Consider the following 24,837-nt stretch of genomic DNA (forward strand, 5'->3'; position numbering starts at 1 on the left):
AAACGAAACAAAAGAACCCCCCCCCCCACCCCAAAAAAAAAAAACAACTAGAGTATCGATGGCTGACAGCCCTTTGTCCATCCCGCAATATCATCTACCGAGCACAGCGATTGACGCTGCGACCGGGCACATATATTTTGGACGAAACGCAGCGTGTAAAAGCGGTCGCTTCTATCGGGGCCATCTCTCCCCAAACACACACACACATGCGCCGTACAAAACCACGCGAAGCCCTCGCCCTAGTTCCGTGCAGCATCCCGCAAGCGGGAAGTGCCGTATATGACACGCAGTTCCGGAGGCTATGGCGCAGCCACTACTGTCTCTGTTCAGGTGTAGAGCCAAGGCCGGCGGCGCAACGCTGGCTACGCTCCGGGGGAACAGGGAGCGCGGCCGGGCAAGACTTGGAAACGCCGAGTTGAACGCGAGGATGCGCACAGTATTGCCACTCGCCTCACTGACCTCGCTTGCTGCGTCACCGAGCCGGCGTTGTTCGGCCTCTGTTCCGCCGCCTTGCTTCCCTCTCTCCCTCTTTCGGCTGGGCTTTCCTACCCTTTCTCCCCACCTGCGTTTCCCGAAATCCTTTCTGCCCCGTTGAGTCCCCGTTATGCGGCCTAGCTGCGCCCTGAGCCAGCCGGGCGGAGATACTACGTACTCTGACCCGGCAGCGCGCGAAGGGTCCACTTATTAAAAGGACGTTCTTCGCGGTGGTAAAGAAAAGGGAGGAAGATTTATACGGGGATATGCGACAGACCATGGGCAACGTTGAATTCACTGGAACGAACAAGAACGGCCGTCCTGTCCTCCGGGATTCACACAACCATTCGTTTCTTTCGGTTGCTTCTTCGTTTCGAGACGGCCTTGCACTTCGGCTGCTGTGACAGTTGGTAAAGGTTACCAACTGTGGTTCATGGCATTATCGAATACGTAAGACAAATCCTGCTCGCCCCACCCGAAAGCTCTTGTGAAAAAAAAGGAAGCATTTATCATCGTCACGCTATCGGTCAAGATTGGTTATTCCATGTGAACCTGCAGCTTAGCAGAACCGCATCGATTACCGTACAAAAGGCGTGGGAAAAAGCTTACGTACTCTCATAGTCTACACGTTAAGCAGAGAAATCAGAAAGTCTCCGCGAATTAACGTTTAGTGTAAGATTTCAAACTATTGGGAAAGTATTCGAGTCTATCAAACGCCACTATAGTTGCCGCCGCGTGTGCCAACTTACTTCCAAATGTTCTGAAGCGACACCATTGCGTATGTGCTCAGTAGGAATGCCTGCGCATGAGCTACAAAACAAATTGCTCTTACATGCCACACTACCCACTTTCCAAGGTGCATTACTCGTCCGCCACCGTCGATCACTGGTTACGTCGCTCTGCTGCTGACGCGAAGGTAGTGGCTTCGATCCAGGCCGCGGCGGTGTCATTTCAGCGGAGGCGAGATCATAGCGGTCCGATGCTCGACGATTCCCGAGCCCTCTACTACTGCGTCCCTTATAATCATATCATGGTTTTGGGACGTTAAACACCAGATATTGATATTAGTGAGGTGTATTACGTTGAAATATTCCGAAAAGTGTTTTCGCTGTGGTCCAATGATTACGCAGCTGTGCATTGCAACACGAGGAAGAAATCCCTGTCCATGGCTCGTAAAAGTAGTAATGTGCGTACTTTTTATGTACAACAGTGAATAACTGCTTACGCTAGATTTAGCAACGTTTCCTGAATATATCGTGTTCCTCCTTTTGTACCACTGCCCGCGATGTTGGTTAACGCATGATTGAGACTCAATTTACCCCCGAATCTATTCAGTGTGTTTAATAGCATTTTGCTCCTTTATCACTTGCCGAAATGGTACGAGGGTGGTACCAAAAGGAAGATTTTCATATTTTTTACTAATACATAAAATGTGTTGTTGCTGTTCATTGACTTCGTTGAAACGTTTGCTTCATTTGTCTGTCTTTTTCAACATAGTCTTTTTTTTTTTTTTTGGCGCACTTTTGAAGACGGTGCTCTGGCTTTTGTATGCTCAAGTCGCAGAAATCTCCCGCCAACCCGTTGAGGAAGTGCGTGACCACTGCTCAGCCTTCACCATCGCTCTTGAAGGGCGGTGGTGGAGAACCAGAGTGACGTCATTGTCTAGGCTGTTGTTTCGTTTCGGGGCTGTGACGAAACAGCCACGTTCCATCTCCCGTGACGATGGTCCAACATCTTCTTCTCGTTGCCTTCCTGCTAGAAGGAGAAGCTGCCTCTCCGCAACTAGAAGCCTTGCGTCGTTTGCGAGTGTATTGAACAGACATGCACTCTTCAGCATATAAACCGCAGTCACTTGCCGATGAATCTCCACAGACGGTATCTTCCTTGGCTGGAGAAAGTTAATTACTGCTCGAATCTCGCACTTGGAGGCATCTGCGATCTGCACTTTCATCCCTGACGGCTGCTAAACTGAGCGACGTAGCGAGTCGAGGACGGGCGGGCTCGAGAGAGGATGAATGACTGCGCCCAGCACTGTTGTCGGATTTAGCCTAGCACCTTTTCCTCGAGGCTATAGCTCATAGGGAACCTGGTTTTTCGTACAACCCTCGTAGACGCAAATGCACTGTGTGATGTAGTGCACTGCGAAAACACCAGATTATCAAAATTTCCGTAGCCCTCCACAACGGCATGCCTTGTAATCACCTCCTAGATTCAGGCGTGCAAAACCCCGCATATTATTAAATGCGAAGCATTTCTTAGCGAACTTCGGCGACTTTTCGCGTATCTATCTATCTATCTATCTATCTATCTATCTATCTATCTATCTATCTATCTATCTATCTATCTATCTATCTATCTATCTATCTATCTGCTTACGCTTGGGTGCTCTCGTGGTTACCCCCTTAACTTCGCGTGAACGAAAATTAGCATGGGAGGGTAAGATGGTTTGACGAATAAGACGCGCTGGTCAAGACATGATTAATTTCACAATCCCGTCACGTACGTCGTCAAACACTTCGCGCCAGACAGTGGCACATACCCACAGGTGGGTATGTGCCGCTGGTATGCGGGTATGTGCCACAGGTGATTGACACTTAGTATCTAACCAGGAAGGACGATCCCACACATGGGTAATTTTAACGCTAGAGCGTTAAGAAATACCCGACATCGGTAGAATCGACTCGAAGAATGCAAAGAATAAACGTCAGGGTCCCAGCTGGAATCTGACCCAAGCATTTTGCGTGGTAGTGAAGCATTGTACCATAGAGCTGCGCCAGGTCTCAGACCTACTTTTCATATAGACGCTAATCTTCGAGAAACATCAATTGTGGTTGCAGTGCTGCCTACCCAATTTTATAAACATTACATATGTACTCCTTTGATACAGCCGTCACGTCGGGCTAACGTCAAATGTGGTTACTTGCCATGCACTGAAATTGATTTATGTAACAGTGTCTAGGGCCACCATTTTCGCAAGCATGAGTGCTTCAAATAAGCTTCTGATGTTGCTAATACGCATGTTCCTGTTGGCATCGTTGCGCAAGTGCAAACAACTGGTTATATAAATATCTGCAACTCTTCAACATATGTGTATGCATGCAACACTTGTATATATATTTAGTGTAATTTCATGACGTGTAGCTCAGTAAAAAAATGCCACACGATCACGTTTCCTCCGCATGCTTCACATAACTTCGATTCCCAGGTACATGGCAACTGCCGAATTTTATTACTCTCATTTTTTGTCATTAGAGCGATTGATTGATTGATATGCGGGGTTTAACGTCCCAAAACCACCATTAAAGCGCTATCATATAGTTTAAGTAGATTAATGTCCACCTTATTTACACCTTGTACACCGAAGACAGTTTTGCGCAATGCAAACAAAAATGCTTCAATACCGCTCGACACGACGCTATACATACCGGGAGGGGGCGACATATTCGAAAGGGGCCAAGAAAAACGAGGATTTGACCGCTGAACGAAAATGGGGAGTTAAAAGGTTGGGAGAAACGGGTAAGCGACCGCCCGATCCCTACAGAGAGTGCGCAACCGGCTTCGTCACATCGCCGAGCCACGTTTCTATAGACGCCACCCACGAGGAGCTTTGTATCATTTTGCTATTTCTGTTTTTTTACTAATATTTGTCGTGTGTGGCGGTGGGGATGATTTTCTTTTTTTATTTAATGTGTACTTTTTTTCGCAAACAGATTGGTTCGTACTAAAATGTGTGCTACTTTATCTGATACATATTATTTCTTTCTACATGTTATGTACGTAGCTCTGTTGCGCAGTGCATTCAGAGTTTCGTAAGTTTTTCCATTCTTTCGTGCTTACGGTTCTTTTTCTCACTTTCCCACTTCTTCTCCTGCAGAGCGTTGCCGATCGGGATCTCCTGGAGGAGGCGGGAAGGATCCCCAGTCGCCTTCGGGAATTCGGGATCGAACGGGGAGCGCCGACGGGAACGCCGACTCTCGGGCCGGCGGTGAACAGTCGTCCACGGGGCGTGATGGGTGAGTTTCCTCCTTCTCATAACGCCTTTCTTCTTTCTTTTGTTTGTTCGTTTGTTTTTGTTCCCTTTTCTCGCGGTATTGTATCGCCATCCGCAAAAGCGACAGGTGTTTTCACGAGAGCAGCAGACCGGATTAAAAATCCGTCAGCGACACCATTGCTTTACATTTTCGGTGACGGGTTACTGGAGCAGTGGCCCAATGAGCTGCTTTGGGATGGCCGCGCTTTGCATAACACGTTGCATCCGTGTCCTTTTCTCTAAGCATCGTAGTGAGGCAGCAGCGCTGCTTTCACAAGCTAGTTTTGTTTCGTTTATTTTTTTCGTTTTTTTCTCTGTTTATAGTTACAGGGGAAAAAATCACGCTGGCCCCTGTAGAACGAGGAACGCGAGAGAGTACGACGCACGTTGGTTTTTTTCACGGTATATTCACTGACGTTTCGGCTGGTGGACCAGCCTTTGTCAAGTAAAAGTTACTTTGGCAAAGGTTTTGTCCACCGACCGCAACGTCAGTGAGTATATACTGCGAAGCACCAACGTGCGTCGCGTCGTACTCTCTCTTCGCGCACGTTCCAGCTGACCCTTTAGATACGTCGTTGTTAACCGTATGTATGTAGTACCATTCATAAGGCACTCTTTGACCCCACCTCGCCTCTGAGCATGCAAGAGAGAGAGAGAGAGAGATAAAGATGCAAAGAAAGGCAGGGAGGTTAACCAGACGCACATCCGGTTTGCTACCCTGCACTGGGGAAGGGATGAAGGGGAGAAAAGATGTTGCTGAGAGATGAGAAAGCAGCTTGCATCATCTACTGACCTCACCCTGAATGCACCATCTGGGCTGCGTGTCCTGCACAGTTTTCCTACGTTTGTCGCAGCTGTCCGGGTAGATGAATACATGTTGCCAGGTCAACAAAGTTGTCTAGAACAATGCAGCGGCGCGCTGCGGGCTGAACTTACGCCGTTTCTCTATTACACTTGGTTCTAAAAAAGCCAAATTGTACCGGGCATGGCCGCTTATATAGAACATGTGCACAAATTCGGGCTATCTCGAGCTACTCATTATCGGTATGCACGACACCGAAACGTGCCGTAACGTGTCGAAGAGGGCTGTTCCAGGGCGCTAGACAAATGTGTTGACCTGTGTAAATGATCATACCAATATGCGTGGCTCCTTTTAATCGGGCTAACACAATATACAAACTGTTACAATAAAAGGTGAGTTCTGAAGAAAGGAACCCATATCAGATACAAGAGTGGCAACACTCAAGAAGGTCCTCTCACGCTTTACGCATGTTCCTCACAATGTCCATTGGCGCAACGGGAGACACTCTTATGTCGTTTGATCGCCATCAGTCTTGTCGATGCCTCTACAATGTATGAGTCGGGAAAAAAACATGCTCTAATTCAAATGCAGAGGTTATTAAAGCGTCCATGTGTTACCAAATGAGCGCTGTGATTATTGATGCAAATGTGAGCCAAATAGCCCGAATTTCGTGCCGTGTTGCAACATTCATTAGTTATGCAGCATTCTATTACTGCACCTTTACGTCTCATTTAGGCTACGAAAACGAAGTATTGACTAAAAGCACGTTTTTTTTCATAACTGCTTTTTTTCATGATACGTCGTTATGTGTTGCAGTTTTACTGTTTTATAACATCGTACTGCATGCAGCTGCTCCTTGTGAATTCATGTGCTTTGTGAATGCTTTGTGATTGGGCAGTTCCTAGTGGCATCTGGTAACGTAATGCTGAAGTATAAATAAAAGAAAAATAAAATATATATAGCTGCTTGTAATCGGGCGCTACGCAAATGAGTTCAGAGGTATAAAAACATTTTAAAGTACAGTGCAGTAAAAACAGTAGAAGACGTTGCTTTGCCGGCACTAAAAGCCCAGTTGCAAGCCGCCACAGCTGACACCATGCGACGAATAGGGCGTAAGGTGGTGATTAAATTTCTCCTTTTTTTTTAAACCGTTGAAATTACGAAACTCTCGAATGTCCGTAAACTTGTTAGGCTTATATAATACCGAAATTATAGACACACAAAGGAGCATGGCCTAAATTAAACTGTTAAAGCATAAAGTCATTCGACCACAACGGCGATCTTGGCGCAACCTTGTGACAGCGACGCCAACTGCGGCCCGCAGAAGATGGACGCTTAAAGGTGAAGCAAAAATCATGGCATGCAAGCGCGTGGTTCAAATGCACGCCAGTTTTGATCGGAAGTAACGTAAGAACGTTTACTGCAATAGCATTGCATAGACACTGCATCCACAATTTCGCCGTCGGCGTCAGTATCGCCGTGAGGTTCTGTATAAAGTCTCTATTGCGATAACACTGCGCCAAGCGTCGCACATTCTATGTGCAATGATAGCATGCGGGAACATGCAACGATCGCAGCTATAGCGCAGACGAAACGCCTTCCCCGCCACCAAAAAGGCAGGGAATGAACTGTAGAACAAGAAAAAAAAACAAGACCAAATTATCTTCGTACGCGTACGTCAGGCACTTGATACAAATCACCAATGCGAAGTGTACGAACGTCAGACTTAGTCGTGATGAGTCGGCTCTGTCTTCAAACTCTGACAGGCGAGATTAAATGCGTGCTAAAGAAGTGAGAACAAAAACAATTGTATCCTGCATTGAAATTCAGAAATAAAAACTAGGTCGGTACTTCACGAAGTCACTCCTCTATGAGTGCCACCGAGAAAAATCAGAGAGCTCTAGATTAATGGACTTTCTTTCTTTCTCTCTCTTTCTCTCTCTCTCTCACTGTGCATTCTTTTTTTTCTTTTTTTTTTCTTGTGTTATGAAAGGTCTTCATTGTCGACACACTAGAAGAGCAGTCGGGACTTGGTTTCTACAGAGTCAGGTGGTATAAAAAATACAAAATTGTATTCTTAAGCATAAATTGAAACTATGAAACATTTCTAAAGAAAACAAAGGGTAAGTGCAGCGTGTGCTCTTCTTTAGCCTCTGCGTATCAAGAAGCATTCGTACAGAACAAAAGAGCAAAAAAAAAACAACAAAGAAAACACTCGCATACAAGCGACGGGTCTCCGTTTCGCTTTCATGCAAATGCTCTCGATATAATTCAATTAGGACTGCGGGCAAGCTTCCTCAACGACAAGATGTTCTCCGCTGCTTGACAACCACCCATCTTTTTTTCTACCCTCCCCCGCTCCCGCCTGTCTACCCTTATTTTAGCGCGTAACTTACTTGCCTCGGCTTGACGCGGGACGGCTCGAGTTGACTCGCATGACCGGCACGAAGATCGACACTCGGTTACATCGTCGCTACTCCTAGCGAAGTTCAAATCGAAAAAAAAAAGAAACAGCTATACAAGAAAACAAGATAAGGATCCAAGCCCGCGCGGTGTGAAGTGGAGTCAAGGGGGCGCCAGTTTCGGCAGCGATGCTCGATAACTTTGGGGCGTAGAGAAAAAAATACGCCCCACACGCTCTCTTCTCAAGGCTGCGGCACTGCGCGTCCAACGCGCACGACACAAAGTTTCAACGGGAACCGGTCCGGTTCGAAGTGATAGGCGGAGGGCATCGCAGCCGTCCCATGCACTTTTGACGGGACGCAGAAGAGAACGCTCGCTCTGGAAAGTAGGAAGCGGCGGTGCTTTTAGTCAAATTGCACCCGGGTTGACGGGTGCCGTCCGTTTCGACGTCGGGCCTGAGAAAAAAAAGGGGGGGGGGTGCAAAACGCACCCACGGAGATGAATACGGCTCCAAGTACGCGAACGCGAAGAGACCGACACGGGAGTTGCTATATAAAAAACAACACGCAAAAGGGAAGCGAGGGTTTGCGGGAGCAGTGACTGGGTGAAGCTGGGGACAGGCCCAACGCGGGAGTAGAAAGGAAGGGAGGCAAGGGGCGACGCCGTGAGTGACATCAGTTCCGGTAGACCGAAGTGAGTGACGCGGCAGTCGCATCAAATTGGCGGTGTCAGGTGAGAGGGCGACCTCTAGCGGAGGGTTACAAAAGAGATGGGGAGTGACGGAACTGACCCGTATGGCGTGGTGATGGAGGTCAGAGGCGGAAAGTCAAGGTGACGGACGAAACATATACCACTCATGGCGAAGCCTGTCAGATTAAGTGAAGCTGGGGAGAGCCATTTATGTCTTGTCGAACTCACTCGGCCTCACTCATGAAATATATTTTGCGTTTAGGACTCGCTGGGACTTCAGTTCACTAAAACATTATTCACCCAGACTCGCTCAGTCTCAGACTCAAGGCTTGATCTGAGTCCGAGTCTGAGTGAAGCGACTCACGAGTCCGTTAGCCTACAATTATTTTTTTTTGTTCACGATATCAATGCTGTATAACCCTAATATCTCACGTAGTCGGTGCTCTTCTTAGTGTTTTCAAAAAGAACTATGACTGCTTTTAAGCCAGTTAGGCCATTTTTCTTAAAACAGATGACAACATATTGTCACGGGCTAAGTAGATGCCTGAGGATGACGACGACGAAGTGCTGTGTGGAACGTGCTCGGACTGCAGCAGCGTTGTACGCATTTGCTCGCCAGTATAGTCATTGTGTATACTTTATTCCCCGTAACATCATTGGTGGAGGTGCGGGGTATAAAGTATACACAATGAATATACTGGCGAGCAAATGCGTACAACGCTGCTGCAGTCAATATGACATGTTTACGAAGAACTTCTTTGGTAAAATTGGCGGGTATGGGGAGGGGGAGGGCAGTTGATGTCAAGACTCTCTCCTACGCATTTCGCGCCTGTGATCAATAAAAAATATCAAAATGGTGTATGAAAGACACACCTTTGCAACGCGTGTGAGTAGATGTGAGTGCAAACGTGAATCGAGGTAAGGCTGATAGTAATCCAGAAGATGAGTAGATACTGAGAAGCGATGCTCAGGGTGATGGACAATTCATCCCGCCTGAATCACCAAGAGTAATGTACGGTGATGAACAAAAAAAAAACAATGATGCGTTATGGGCGTTATGTCGACGGCGCACAACGCCATTTAGGCACGCGCAAACGGGGCCTGTTTGACGTTTCGAGGGAGGGTGCTTCGGCTTCCTAGCACCACACGCTGTTGCCCTGTCCCGTCTGGGGACAATACGCAAGCATGAAGGGAACTGGGGAGCCGAGGAGGGGAAGAGATTTTTTATAATTCCGCCGTCCTTTCTGGGGTCTGTATTCGTGCGATATGCTCGGCAGCGCAAAAAAAAAAGAAGAAAAGAACAAAGGGTGACGCGATTAGAATGACATGTGGCAATAGCAATAAAGATGACCGGCACGTTCACTGAGCTGAAGAAAGAAAATAATAACGAATTGGACTTGTTCGATTGACAATCGTTGATCGATGCAATAGTTGGCAGAGATGGCCACAATTAGAATGCTGGCACAAGAAAGGTGAATAGCTCTAGTCCTTTTCTGTTTCTTTGTTTTTTGTTTCAGTAATGTAATAATGGGCATGTCATTCCATACCCTGTACCCTAAACAGCGTACAAAATAGCAGACATTCATAAAAGTCATTTCTTCTACGCCTCAGAGCTACGATGACACTTCGGTTTCCCCGAGAACGCGAATGATGGTCAGAGCGTACCAGGTGTTTGCGTTGATCATGAATGTCACCCCGATGAATCCATAACTTTGCAATATAGTTTGAGGAACTTTAGAGATCGCGACACCAGTTTTGCTTACGCACGATGATGAACACGCAATGGCATCCATAACCTAGGTTTTATTTTTTTCTTTGTGGGGGGGGGGGGGCACTTTTCTAGTTTTTCAAACATCCAGCACGCTCTTCGTTCATTCGGCTTACGATCTTATCTTTTTCTCTCCGTTTTATTGGCCTTGTCCCAGGTCCCCTTCGTCATCGGGCGCGGGAGCCGGTGTCGGGAGCAGTAGTGAAACGCCCTGCCCTGAAGACGGTCAAGCAGCCGATGAGAGGTGATTGCTTGTCCGGCACCTTTCGTATAGCTGTAGATTACCTTTCTCTATCTTCTATCTAGCTTCTCGTTTCGTTCTTCCTGTTTCTCTCTCGCTCTCAATAATAATAATAATAATAATAATAATAATAATAATAATAATAATAATAATAATGGGAAGCTGCGTCCCAAAACCACAATATCATAATGAGGAACGCCATAGCGAAGGGCTCTGGAAATTTTAACCATCTGGTGTTCTCTAAGGGGCGGTGTCATCGCACATAACATGTGCCTCTACCATTTCGCCTTCATTGAAGTGCGATCGCCGTAGACGAGGTCGAACCCACGACCTTCGAGTAAGCAGCCGAGTACCGTGACCTCCTAACCAGGGGCCCCGGCGGACATCACTCTGTCACGTTCCGAGTTGCAAGTCATAGTAACTGATTTATACAGACACGAGCACGAAGCGTATATTTGGTTGAGACTCGGCGTATCAACAGTCGGCGTTCGATTAACTTCCATATAGGTGGAAATGAAATGCCCGAATACTTGCATCCCTTAGACTCGCGCAGACTCGCTCGGGTACCTAACCGACAGGTGGCGCTGTCGACCTCGACCATTCTGCCGAACACTTGATAATGTTCTGTAAAGGGCTTCACCCTATAGTTCAGGATGATGGCGCAGAGTTTTTCAAAGGCCTGGGGTTTAGGGACCGGGAGGGCAAAATAGACTTTAAGCAAGTAGACTTAACTAGAAGGAGGTTATCTGATTGATGGTTAAAGTCAAGGCACGAGTGAAAATTAAACTCTTCACTGCAAAGTACGAATCCTCAAACTCACTTTTTAAGGGAAAAAAAAATAAATGTAGTTTTGGGTTCATTAACTATTATGGCTTGGTGGCGCTAGCCACCGCCCGATCTAAAGGGTACAGCCATATCCATCCATCCATCCATCCTTCGCTGATAAGTTTCGCTTTTATACATCTTTTTTTCTGCCCTAGTACCCAATTTCAGTTGATTGCCTCCGGCATGATTTTTAAAATTAATAATAATAATAATACAATAACGACAAGGATCGGGAAGAGAAGATCACAACTGACATAAAAAGTTTATATTGACAATATCCGTTACCCCGATCTTAATGAAGTGCCTCTTACATCCGTCCAACATCCATCTGTCCATTCACCATTCGTAAAGTCGGCTATATTTGCGGTGTCTGGTTCTCTCGTGGTGTCGGAAGTGGGCCGGTTTAGAAGCATGCAATGGCCGGAGGACTGTCAGCTAGGTGTCTTCGTGTAGTATAGAAGCGGAAAGATAATGCATCTAGGGTGTTATCATTCAATTGTCGTGCTGCAGTATTCATGTCACACGTGCTATTGCCTCCTTGACGACCTCGCGAAGATGCTGTCGTCTCGTTCCATTGTAGTCGTCGTATACCGCCCTTATCAACTCGTGTAGTCATCATCATCACCGTTGGTTTCATCCAACCGCGCGCTGTCCGTTGTCGTCATGCTGTCCAATCAATCTACCAAATCATGTTGAGAGTCGTTTGTGCCACGTCATCAAAGCACAATTCAAACTCATGCATGCGTAGTATTCTTACGAGACACAAATCCGGCACTCTCTCCAACCTCCTTTGTTATTGATTTTTATTTATCTTGAGTGCATGCAAGATGGCAAAACCATGAATATTTTCGTCTAGTCAACATCTTTGCCTTTCGCGTATAATGTATGTTTCTTTCTGGCATTGACTGTCATTTGCGGTGATATTTAGGGCATTTGCTACTTTGACAGCGTAGAAAAATGCTGCCGCGATGTCGAAACCCATGCTTTGATGTTGCATTGATGTCGCTCTGATGCTTTAAGGTTGCTAAATTTCATTATTCATATTCGTATATTCTTCCCTGCGTCTCTTTCTGTGCAGAAGCGCCAGTGCAGACGAAACGGTCAGGTGGAAGTGCGTCGTCTGCTCGGTAAGTGCGGAAGGATACCTCATGCGTCATATTTTCTTCTCTTTTTGTCGAATCATAATTATTTTTATACAGTACAGGCAGTTCGCCACACATAAATAAACAGAGAAACCAAACATCCTGTCGTTGCTAGGTTGCTAATGGAACCACGGGAAATTCACGAACTTGACCAATTGACGCGCCACTGGCTTCAAGAAATATTTTGCCACGTTCCGTTTCCAAACATCACTGTAGTTCAGTTCACAATACGGAAATACGATATACGAGACTTTGCGCACACGCACGATCACGTTAACTGAAACGTCCCTGGTGGAAGTGAACAGTTTACATTTTATTTTATGCATATATCTACTACATCGCCTTGCTTCTGTAGTAGATATATACAAATTAGAGTAGGCGACGTGAGTGCTGCGTCAATATGTGCCTAATTTTCTTTCTCTCTCTCTCTTCATTCGCAGGGTCCGTACACAACTCCGGTGGTTTCCGTATGTTGCTGGCACGTTCACTGCGAACGCTGCTGGCTTCAGACTCTGGTAAGCACTCTATATGCACATCCGGCCTCCTCTCACCCGTATAAAAATGCCGTAGAGACACGGACCGAAAATAATCACTTTGCACTAGCGAATGAACTCTTTCACAATAACAAGAAAAAGCAGTCCTACTATGCAAAGAGCTTGGGTTAGCCAGAAAGAAAAAGACAGGGCTATGATAGACTTAATTGAATGCATTGAGGTGGTATAGCTGCTTCGTTAAAGGACATTACAATAGCCGAAATGCATGAAAAGATCGAGCGCGGGTCGTGCCACGTACAGGCGCTGCATCACGTGAAACTTACTTACTCATAAGCGGTGATAGGTTAGTGTGACGACACACATTTCAAAGTGCACATCAAGGTTAAGCTTGCGCAAAACGCTCAAACATTACTTCTCCTGATAGTATAAGCCAAAACTCGTGACATAGAAGTCAGTCTAACAAGAAAATAGCTTTTTTACATCAGAAATTTTGGTATAAATGCATGTTTGCGGAACTGTAATTATGACAACATAGGTCATCATTTACTTTGTTATAGCCGATAATTCGTTATATATGTATTAGATATATCGAACCTCGTCTGTAGTATATATGAAGCTTTCGGAATTTACTCTCGTAATACCAACACACCAATAATGCTGTCTATTGTTAACCCTTCGCTCTTAAAAAAATTAAACAATATAACAGGCCTACACGTGTGCTACACTGAAACTCACTGCTTTGCACACCATGTCACTTGTTCATCGTGAAACTTTCCTCACTATCGTAACGTTTTGCCTCCCGTCTTGCTTTGTCATGCAGAGTGCGAAGAGGCTCTGCCCACAATGCGACGCGGTCACGTGCCCTTCTGACCTGCGCAAGATCCACCTCTAGAAGGGAAGGAGGGGGCGCCACCTACCAAGCTCCGCTTCACCCCTACTCGCCTCCGAAGGGCATCGACGCGTCCATCCTTCGTACGTCGTCACGTGGTGCGGAGACTGGCCGCTGGGCCCTAATGAGCGAGCTTGGCTTCAATCTTTCAACGACGAAGTGCAATGGTTCTCGCCGCCGCGAGACACAACAAGCCGTGATGTTCACCGCGAGGTGTCGCGGTGTTACGGCGAGTTTTATAGTCACGAAGGAGAGATATGTCGGGCTAGCTGTCTTGCGCGTCGAGAAGTGGCGATCCTGGTTGGTTGGCTTTATGACCTCACTGCTTACCTCTGCATAGCTATGAACAGCCTGTTATGCCGAGTTGACATAGCTCACGACTGGCGCTATGGCATCCCAGAAATGATTTTAATATAATACATAATTCTACCTGCCAGGCCCTTTCGCGATGTTCAATCCATCACCTTCTTGTAGAGCGTGAACACAGTTTTTGCAACAAATATTCCTACCCGGATTATGTTTTAAAAACTATATATATATGGCTGCCAGTGTCTAAGATATACTTTCTAATACGTGGCGTGGTTGGCTAAAATATTGTTTTTACGAAACTTTGAGGCTAATACGCTACACTGCGTGGATACTGGTATTGCTGAAGAGAAGCCAATGCCAAGTGCTTCACAGTTGTCCACTACCTTCTTTGACGTGGAAATTCTATAGCTTGCGGTAAAGCCTTCTGAATGGATTTCATGTGACTCAGAAATTGAATGAAACAACTATACTTCATTCGAAAGCCTTACACCAAATATAAGAAAAGAGATTGACCCATCAAAAACATCGCCATTTGCCGGTGCACAGAGTAGCCCGACGAAACTTTTTAGAGTTGAGGAGAGGGAGAAGGCCTTTAGAAGGCGCCCGTCGCATGGGTTCATGTGACACCCACCCCCAGAATCCTTTGTACAACCTCTTCCCTTACTGAGGACGGTGAACCTTCCTCCCTTCCAGCGACAGTGCTGGAGCGAGCGCGCGCCTACAGCTGCTCCTCCTTGTTGTACATAGTGCAGACTTTACCCCCTCCCCTTCGCGATTTGATCCCCACGCCCCTTTCCCTTTGTTCCTGTTTTCCCATCGCCCCCACCTTTTCCAAATATCCCCTCACCCCACATCCCCTAGTTCTACACGTACCGTTTTTCTGGGCCTTTCCTCTTGAGGTCACTGTTTGTCACACGTTGAGTTATTTAAAATCGCGCCCGTGAAACGTTGCCAAAGGCGCCAAATAAACGGATGGTTCCTTTTTTGAAATCCCGCCTCCTGTGCCACTTCATTTAATTTTCTTTCACACTTCCTCAGCATACATGTTCACAATGATGTGACCCAACCATTCGTTGGATTCGCGCACATGTCCCCGTTACGAAGTTCAGCCGTCCCGTCAAAACAGCACTCCAAACAGCAGCACTCGGAATGTCACACGCACCAGATCTTTAAGTCTAGTAAGATTTACACAAAGACGTAGTTCCACGACCACTGTAATTAATGTGTACCGGTCTGTACTGAAGTATGCTCTATTTCCACGCTACTGGGGTTGTTGACGACACAAACAGGTGTATACAATGCTATCATCCTATTTCTAATAAAATTTTGGTGAAGGGTGCGTAGAAAAAAATTACACCATGCGCGCTTCGCGGACACCGATGAAACAGCCAGGCTGGTGGTCTTCCCTTTGTCGGGCTAACGCACTTACTTGTGTGCTATGTAGGTCTTTCAGATATGCTTTGTCACTGGTTTTTATTAAACCCTCCATGTTGATGAGGTGGTTGTGTAGGTTTATTTCACCTGGACCATACCAAACTTCTGCACAGGTTTATAAGGAAGCCTTCGCTTAAGATGCTCGGTTGTGTTATCACCATTTATAACCACGAAATATCACGTGACAGTGGTGTGACTGTGGCAACGCGCCGGCCATTTGTTGACCTAACTGTCGCCATCTTCCACTTTAGTTAATGCAGTGCGCAGTCGCATTTTTTTTAATTGCTGGGGCACATATACGTGTTTGTGACCATGGTAGTTCTCTGACAGGCTACACAGAGTTCTGTGGCACACCCACTTGTTAGGCTAACTGTTACCATCGTTTTTTTTTTAGTGAACAAGTGTTTACTGGTGGGCTTTATTTAATGCATGTGACGCATATCATCATCATCATCAGCCTGACTATACGTCCACTGCAGGACAAAGGCCTCTCCCATGTTCCGCCAGTTAACCCGGTCCTGTGCTTGCTGCTGCCAATTTATACCCGCAAACTTCTTAATCTCATCTGCCCACCTAACCGTCTGTCTCCCCCTAACTCGCCTGCCTTCTCTGGGAATCCAGTTAGTTACCCTTAACGACCAGCGGTTATCCTGTCTACGCGCTACATGCCCGGCCCATGTCCATTTCTTCTTGATTTCAGCTATGATATCCTTAACCCCCGTTTGTTCCCTAATCCACTCTGCTCTCTTCTTGTCTCTTAAGGTGACGCATATACCAGTTTATAATTCTTTCGCTCGTCAAGTTTGACCGAGTCTTGAGAGACGTAACTATAGCGCCCAGGGGGCAGACGGAGGCTGACCGCCACATCGTATGCTCTCTGGACGCTCCAAATCGACCCCCTCTCTGGGTGGCTTATGGCGGAGCACCACTTGGCCGGGTTGGCTTTATCACTGCCTAGTAATGAGGGGCAGTATGTGCTTTAAAAGCTACCTCATTTAAAGCTGATACAGTAAGTATCCCGGTAAATTTTGTTATATAACGCCAGATATGAAAAAACATCCACCTGTAGCAGTCCAAACATTACACAGAGCCTGTGCTGTGCGTAATTTTCTGTGAGAAGACCACCTGCCTAGATGGAAGTGCAGTGCGATCAGTCATTGTATGAGATGGGCTGATCTATATTGTCCAACGTCGTTGGATAGGGAGAGCGAGCGCGGTACATCCGACCTCGCGCCTTGGAGTGTGCTCGCTCTTTGAGGTTTGTGGAGGCCTTCTTCAAAAATGGCCTATGTGAGCACGAATCTACGTTAAGAAGTGATTAAGGATGCCCTTTTCACCCACGCGTCAGCGTCCTTCCTTGGAGATTGAGCGACAAAGTGGATGGCGACCCGGGAGTTACTGAATACATTAGCACGTTTCTCCTATATAGAGGACAGCGATGGCGATGTCCACCTGCTCATCAGTGCTCGAGGAGGAACATTCGATTAATGCGGCGTTGCTGATCGATTCAGCTTGGTCGACCGAGACCACTGCGTATTACGACCAATTCTGTTCAGGGATCCTACTCACGGTGTCCGACCACTGGTCCATCCACGCCCTGGAACGTTGCAACGTACTGTAGTCTCTCCCCCTGTCACTCAATCAGTAATCGCTTGATGTGATGTCACAGCAGCACGCGCGGTAGCGCTCATTCGTCAGACGTCTCGTTGCAAAAGTCGAGCCAGTCAAATGGCTCCCAGGCGGCCTGGTGAGGATTCCACAGCAAGAGGTTCGGAGAATCTCCCCTCAAATGGGGATAACGCCAATACAGAGACATGACATACTCAGTCGAATGGCCGCAGGCTTTCGCCGAACACATTTGAAAATTTATAAAGTGACCTTTAATTGTTTTGTTGTTGTTGTTCCCGTACCAGGCCGTGGTGCCCAAAAGTGTTACTTTGAATCGCGGAAATGAAATGCTCAACCAAATACAGCTTCTTCAGGCTTTCACCGAACACACTTTGTAATTTACAAAGTGACCTTCAATATTTTTGTTGGTGTTTCCGTACCGGGCCGCGATGCTCACAAGTGTTACCATGTATCTGGGACATGAGATACCTGACCAAGTACACCTTCGCTGGTAATACTATGTAGAACAAGTTTTCCCAGCTCGCGCCCCTATAGGTACAACTGCTTATGAGAAGTCCTTGGAAGCGTTGGGCATTCGCTGTAGCCGACGTTACGACTAGAGGTCTCGTCTTCTTGAAGACAGTTTTCACGATGACGAGACCCGCATTCGAAACTTCCGCTCCAGCGAACATGCAATGCTCCAAATACATCTCATAAGCAATTATATATAATGGCGCGAGCTGGGAAAACTTTTGTGTTATTTTTGTATAAGCCCTGCCACAGCAGAAATAATATTTTCTACTTTTGACTGCTCCTCTTCCGCTCATCGAGAATGAGGCTCGGAATATACATTTCTTATCAAAAAAAAATTTTTCAACATTCCTCAAGTATTTTCGGCATATAGAAGGCACTACATAGGTTTGCTTAGGCTTAGGCAGTAGCCCTTAGCTGGCGGACTGACATAGGCTAAAAGCATGCTTTCTTCAAGATGAACCAGAAAACCAATATGTGAACTACCTTGCATGAACTAGCAAGATCTTTCTCTGTAATGATTCCTCGGCATTTTTATATTACGTTCAACTCACATGTCTTGTGTAACTGTGGTCCAATGTGCACGGTCAGAACTTTAGCCTAAGTAAAATTTACGCTTCCATATGTCGATTCATTTGAGGGCACCTCTACAGCCATGTCAAATACCACATCGCACTGCATTGGTCACCGTCAACCTGATGATTTTTCGCTCACAACCAACGCTCTTTAACGCTGTCGCGTTAAAGTGCTTCAGCGCTCATGGTAATCTACTACTCAAAAGCTGTAAGCTGTCCATTATAAAAGCTAAATTAACTATACGTAATAGCGCACTCCTAAACACTTACGTGTTCAGAAAGAATAACGGGCAGTTTAGCGTATAATATATGTGTTCTCCGCTATAGGTAAGCTATAGCATGCAGCCGTCTACTGAGAGCAACAAGGTAAACGCTCATGAGGAGCGTCGTGCTCGGAACATCTACAGTTCGAATGGGACACCATCGTGAACTTACTTACAGCGCAACACCAGAAAAAACACAGGACAGGGAAGGAGCAAAAGAGAAAAAAAAGACAGCGCCCTCTTTTCTTTCTCTTTTGCTCCTTCCCTGTCCTGTGTTTTTTCTGGTCTTGCGCTGTAAGTAAGTTCACGATGAATCCTAACCAACTGGCCCAACTTACCGTCTTACTACGAATGGGACGCATCTGAGCATGGATGGTGCGCCAGTGACGTGTGTGTCTTGCAATTAGCGTCGCTGTTTACTGCCACCGCCACGCCGACTGCTTTGGCCATCAGAAGCGTTGTCAAGAATGTAGCGCGGCAACCACACACACACACACACACACACACAAACACACACACACACACACACACAACTTATTGAGCTTATAAGTATGCAAGGGCGAATCTGCGGTTGGGAAAATAAGTGAGGCAGCGAACTGGGAATAAGTGTGCGGTGAAGCCTGCATTTGAAACTGAGAACGGTTTGCTTCGTTTTTTTTTAACGATAATGTTTGCCTATGTTTCGTGTCTGACCTAATTATTTCAATCCAGCGCGCCCTGTATATTCCAGCACAGCAGGGGCATGAGCTCTTTTAACGTGACGGCCGTATCACGACGACTGTGGAACTGCATCTATATAGCAGCAGCTGCACGGCGCGTGCACCAGCAGGAATTTTTAAACTGAAGACGACGACAGAATCTCTCTTAAATAAGTCTCATCTCCCACAGTGGGTGTGAGCCATTTACATAGGCCGTAGTCATCATCATAGGCCCTGCTTTAATGACTGTAGTGTTAGTTGGGCATGTACTTCAGCACAGATGTCTCTGTCTCTCGGCCTGTTTGTTGGTCCTCTTGTCCAATGATTCAACCAATCGGCGAACGTTTAACCCCTGGCTCAACGCCCACCCAGCTTGATCTACTGGCTGCGTTGATACTTGTGAACATTGTGAATCAAGAAGCACTACTACGCGTATTTGAGGCGCAAGATCAATTCGAATGTGTGTTTCTTTAATTAGAAAATGCATGCATGCGTAATTCTAAAGGCCGCAGTGTTTATAACGTTGTGCTAAAAATTGCGGCGCTATGAATGAAAAAGAGGGCGTTTCCCTACGCTACGCTAAAATTAGCTAAAATGGTTTAATGCTGCCACCTACCACGTGGCTCTGCGTTCTAAAGAATTTTCATTTCTTCACATTACTGCCAGAAGGTGCCATATCTTACGCAGCGCCTCCAGTCTGAAGATTATCGCCTTTTGACCTCCTTTGCACCGAAGCACGCAGATATGTGGCCATGCAGTTTTTTACCTGTAGTTCGGGCGTGTGTTGAGCATGATATTTCTGTGGCGAAGCATTCTTGATAGAGAAGTGGCGAGCGCCACGTTATCAAAACTGAAACGCGGTCAAGTGAACAGGAAATGACAATTATTGTTCCGAGATGGAAGAAAGAAAGAAAAAAAGAAAAAAGAAAGAGAAAAAGAAAAAATAAAGAAAAAAGAAAGAAAGAGAGAAAGAAAGAAAGAAAGAAAGAAAGAAAGAAAGAAAGAAAGAAAGAAAGAAAGAAAGAAAGAAAGAAAGGAATACTCCTGCAAGGGCGCGAAGTGTTTTTAGAGCGCAGACATCGGGCAGTTTCGAAAACGCTCACGGCACGGCGAGAATAATAACCCTCCGGTGTGCGATACACGCCGTTCGGCTAACATCCGCAGCAATGATCACATCCCCGTCTCGCTCGTTCCTGCATCGCGGCACTTGTATCCTTCTCAGCCCCGCTCGATTGCCGTACAGGCACCCCCTCCCCTATTCGTCTCGTGTTCTCCCCGTCGACTCCTTTCCAAGACCCATTTGCCAACATCTGTTTACGACCACCGGGGGACATCTCCCGCATCGCGTACCGTGGTGGTGGTGGTGTCTCAAGAGCATCCCAAAGTGTATATACAGCAGCTCACACATAGGTAACTTCTCCTGCGCACAAGTGCCATTCCATCGCTCACCACCCACACACCCTTCTTCCCAGTAGGTGTGCCATATTGCGTATCGCTTACTTTGATTGATGGCGGCAGCGCAATGTATATATACACACGCAGCTGGGGCGAAGATTGTAGCGATGAGAGAAAAAAAAATGGCGATGAACGGCGAAATGTACAGCATGCGCCAAGTCCGTCACTGAGTGATGTGTATGAGCGCATACCGACGCACGAGTATTATTTTCCAACATAGTTTGTGCCATGGTAAAAATTTAAAGAAAGCAGCTTTAAAAGAGTTTTTCATCGTTTTTTCTAACGTCTGCAACAGTGGAGCAGCGGTAGCACTTCTTGGCTGCTGACCGAAAAGTCACGGTTTTGATCCCGGCCACGGCGGTCACATTTCGTCGAAACGTTGGAGGCCCCTGCTCTGTGGTTTGTGAGTGCGCGTTAAAAGACACCAGATGGTCGAAATTTTTGGAGCTCTCCACGAAGGCGTCCATCGTAGACATATCGGAGTTTCTGGACGTAAATAAAGCCCCGATTTTATTATAAGGGCCATTATAACGCACACGGTAAGCACGGAAACACCCTGCCGTTGTGTTCGCTACGCAGATCTTTCAAATATCTTTCAGCAGCGCTAGTTGTTCAGAGCGCACAGTAAATCGATCAGGCAACTAGTGGTTAAAACATGTTTTGAAGATGACGACAGTACGGCAGTTGCGTACTTTCTACATGGTAAGCCGACACCCGACCCAAATAGACGCTAAAACACGTGACGCTTAGCAAAAATTGTGGACGGTCAGTGCCTGTTGTCTACGTGCCTTTTCACTGCGAACCATGTCAATTACTGTGTCTACTATATGGCTCCACTGCATGCGTTTCCACGCGGCCTTTCCAAAAAGTTCTATGTTGGCCAAATTTGCTTTATTAAGTCCAGTTCAGTTGCATGGCCAGAATATTACAGCAGGGAGGTCCCAAAGTTTCAGAGAAACCTCCTATGGCTACATATGTCGGGTATATAAAAATGCAGCAAAATATGCGAATGTGTAAGCAACGATTAACGAGCTTGACTAACCATAACAATACGATCAATACATAACATAATGGTAATACTGCGGAAAACATCACGTGGAAATATTCAAGGGCAAGCAATGAAACAGACAGAACAGAGCAAGGTTAATGCACAGTTCTACATCACAAATGCAATTAGTCATCAGTGGTATCAGTTACACAAAAGCAAATGTGGAATCTGAAACTAGCGCAGAAATGCTGAGAGTTGTTGAGAGGTACTTACACAAATCAAATGTGTTGCTGAATTCATGAACGAAAAAAAATTCTCGCTGCGCCACGTGAAATTATGAACTGAATTTTTCGTTCGGCTATTACGTATAACCGGGGGCCTCTCACTCGTCCAGGGTGAAAGTTTGTATTACGGATGGTTTGCGTTCAGAAATAATTATTTTAGAACTCCATATTTTCCGTTTTGGTTACAGTCCTGCATTCTGCCAGCCCTTGTATAGCTTAACGGCTACCGAGTTACGGTGCCAAATGCAAACATTGCATTGGCGTCATCATAATTTGTGTGAGAAGTAAACCGTCAATCAACCCATGTCAAAAAGTGTGCGCAAACATCTGCAATATGCAATGGTTTGCATGAACACTGAAGAAATACAGACAGGCAATAAACTACTACATGCGGTACATTCATGGTAACGCGGTTAAACAATTTGAAAGTGGCTACCATATGGACCAACGAAAAACGAAGTGTTACGTGGAGGTGTTATGAACGTAATTTCAGAAGCGTTGAAGTCGAGAAAACTGCATCGATAAAGATGGGAAGATTATCAAACTTGTAATTACGGCACTACAAGCCCTCCTTTTTCATTGTTCATCAGCACCGCGCTGAAACATCCTCGATTTCAAATCACCGCTATTCATGTGTCTTTCTTTGGCAACGTGCACCGTGTCGAGCAGGGCTAGACAAAAGAAGCTCGAGCCACCCAGCGTTCTCTATGAAAGGGTTCTGTTCCGTAATTACCGGTCGGCGCGAAATATGCACTACTAAAACAACTATGCAAAACAGATATGAGAAAAGAAATTGAAAGGGGGGGGGGGGGGGTTAAAAAGATGGGGGTACGCAGATTCTCTTCCTGCTGAAAGTGTCATTTCCTCGGCCCCTTTCAGCGGTATTTCGTCAGAGCTTGCCACTGTATAAGCACTCGACGCATGAAACAAAACAAAAATTGAAAAGGAACAAGAAGATCACGATCCTTTCCGAGGCCTTTGTTCCATTTCGAATGAAAAGAAACGCCTAAAACGGGATGGGACGAAAAAAAAAAGACTCTAGGGAAAGATAAAGGAAAAGGGGAGGCGTATATGGTAGGTTTGATAGGCGAACTCCGCCAGCAAGAGAGAGGTATTTCACGCCACAGCGATTTCGCTTGTTGCTCCCGTGAACGAAATCGACGAGCGAAGGCGCGGCCGTCTGGTGGTTCATCGCGGAACCAAAACAAAAGAAGCCCGGAGCCCGTCTGCAGCAGCAGCTCCACCGCGCGGCGACGACGTCGAAATAAAGGTACTGGTGGATGTGGCCGTGAGCAAACTGCGCAGCGTTTCTGTGTTTTGTTCTAATCTTCGTATCATCATCATTTTATTTTTAGCGGCATCGGGGAGCTTTTTCAGTGTTTCTGCGTAGATGTTACATGGTCGTAGCGGAACCAAGCAAGAGATCCGCTAACGCGGAAGCGGGAGGCCTTTTCATTTTTTTCTTTCCTTTTCAATTTCTTCTTTTCTTTTTTTTTCTTTCCCCTGTAGCCTGCCGCCGAGTCTTGACTTCCGCGAAAAGAAAGACAGTCAAAGCCGGAAACGGCGCGACCAAGAAAGAATCCGCAGCCGAAGCCGCTGCATTTGACAGAGAGCTGCAGAACGCTAGCATGTAGCCAGTCGTTTTTGTTTTTCTTCTGCCCAGTTGCACGTCGTCTGCTCCCGATGATGCAAGGTAGTGACTGCAGACGATGGCGCCTACGCAACCACGACTTTTCTTCAGTCTTACAAAAGGAGAAAAAAATGTAGATTGGCACCACGTTTACACTTTATTGCACGCACGTACGGATCGGTTGTTTCTGCTCCCGATCCAGCAACCAATACCGCGATAACAGGGAGGGCTGACCGGCCCTTGATGCTCCACTACGTCATTACGGAGCCGCAATCGACCCGTCTGACGTGGCTAATTAGCTTTTTTACGAGGAAGTCGGCGGGTGGGGGTCGAATCTATCTATACATAACCCGAAATAAAAGGACCGCATCGTTCTCGCTACAAGCACGCCACCTAGATACCGTGTCCCTTTTCCCTCCCCCAACTTCCCGCAACACTTCCTTCCTAACCGAATTAAAGGCACGCGCGCCAATAAAAGGCGCAATTAGCCGGTGTTCCCTAATTGTTCCCTATCGCGACGGAGGGCGGCGGACCGAAAAAGATCGGCGCGCCGATATAAAACGCCGATGCGAACAAACTGTGACTCAGAAAGTGATGGCGCTACACGCCGAACACAACTACAAGCGACGCTCAAATGAAGGAAGAGGGTGCAGAGTTGGAAAGATGTGTGGCCTTTCTCACCGTCATCGTCCACCCCATCTCCTTTCCTCTTTAGCTCTAGTTCCTCACCTCGGCTATTACGCTTCCCCAAAAAAACACTTTTCCTCCGGTCGGTTTGTTATATACACGGCCATAATAATACGACGGTGGCGTCGTGTGTGGTAGCAGCCCCGCGTGGTCCACAGGCAGCGTGGCGGACGCGGCTGAGCATGGTTGCCAGCAGCCCCTTTTCCGCACACCGCTAGGGTTCCCTCTCCTTCCCTCGGGTCCCACTTCGGGCGCCATTCAATTGCCGCTTTCACGGCACGCCGCACCGCGCTATGCGTTGCTTGCAGCCGGGAAAGCGGGAGGGTAGAAGCCGTTAAGGTTCAGAAAGAGACGGGAAGATGGGGGGGGGGGGGGGAGAGTTGCAGGATAGAAAGGCTCCGTTCCGTAGCTCGAGCTACTGAGGTTAGAGCGGGAAAGAGACGGACAGAAGAACAGTAGAGAGAGGGAGGCTTTTATTGGTCCCGCCACTCGGCTTTCCGCGCGCAAGCCGGCAACTGCTGAAAGCGGGCGAGGAGGAATGCGGGCGGCTCCGTGATTTGTCGATTTCATCATGGGCTCGTTGCGGGCTTGTTGCTCCCGGGGCGATTGTTTCCGGA

At 46.8% G+C, this 24,837-nt stretch overlaps 1 protein-coding gene across 3 annotated transcripts in view; it reads left to right on the forward strand.

Annotated features, from left to right (window-relative positions):
• The window catches only part of LOC142774431 (uncharacterized), an 84,979-nt gene extending 70,882 nt beyond the window's left edge, over nucleotides 1-14,097 (forward strand). For all 3 annotated transcript variants that reach the window (XM_075874786.1, XM_075874787.1, XM_075874788.1), the window contains 5 exons: nucleotides 4,349-4,487; nucleotides 10,325-10,411; nucleotides 12,312-12,360; nucleotides 12,816-12,890; nucleotides 13,690-14,097. In XM_075874786.1, the coding sequence (XP_075730901.1) occupies nucleotides 4,349-4,487; nucleotides 10,325-10,411; nucleotides 12,312-12,360; nucleotides 12,816-12,890; nucleotides 13,690-13,761 (422 nt within the window). In that variant the 3' untranslated portion in view covers nucleotides 13,762-14,097. The remainder of the gene's footprint in view (nucleotides 1-4,348; nucleotides 4,488-10,324; nucleotides 10,412-12,311; nucleotides 12,361-12,815; nucleotides 12,891-13,689) is intronic.
• The last annotated feature ends 10,740 nt before the right edge of the window (nucleotides 14,098-24,837 follow it).

Source organism: Rhipicephalus microplus, chromosome 10 (assembly GCF_043290135.1).
Source record: "Rhipicephalus microplus isolate Deutch F79 chromosome 10, USDA_Rmic, whole genome shotgun sequence".
NCBI classification, from domain to species: Eukaryota; Metazoa; Arthropoda; class Arachnida; order Ixodida; family Ixodidae; genus Rhipicephalus; species Rhipicephalus microplus.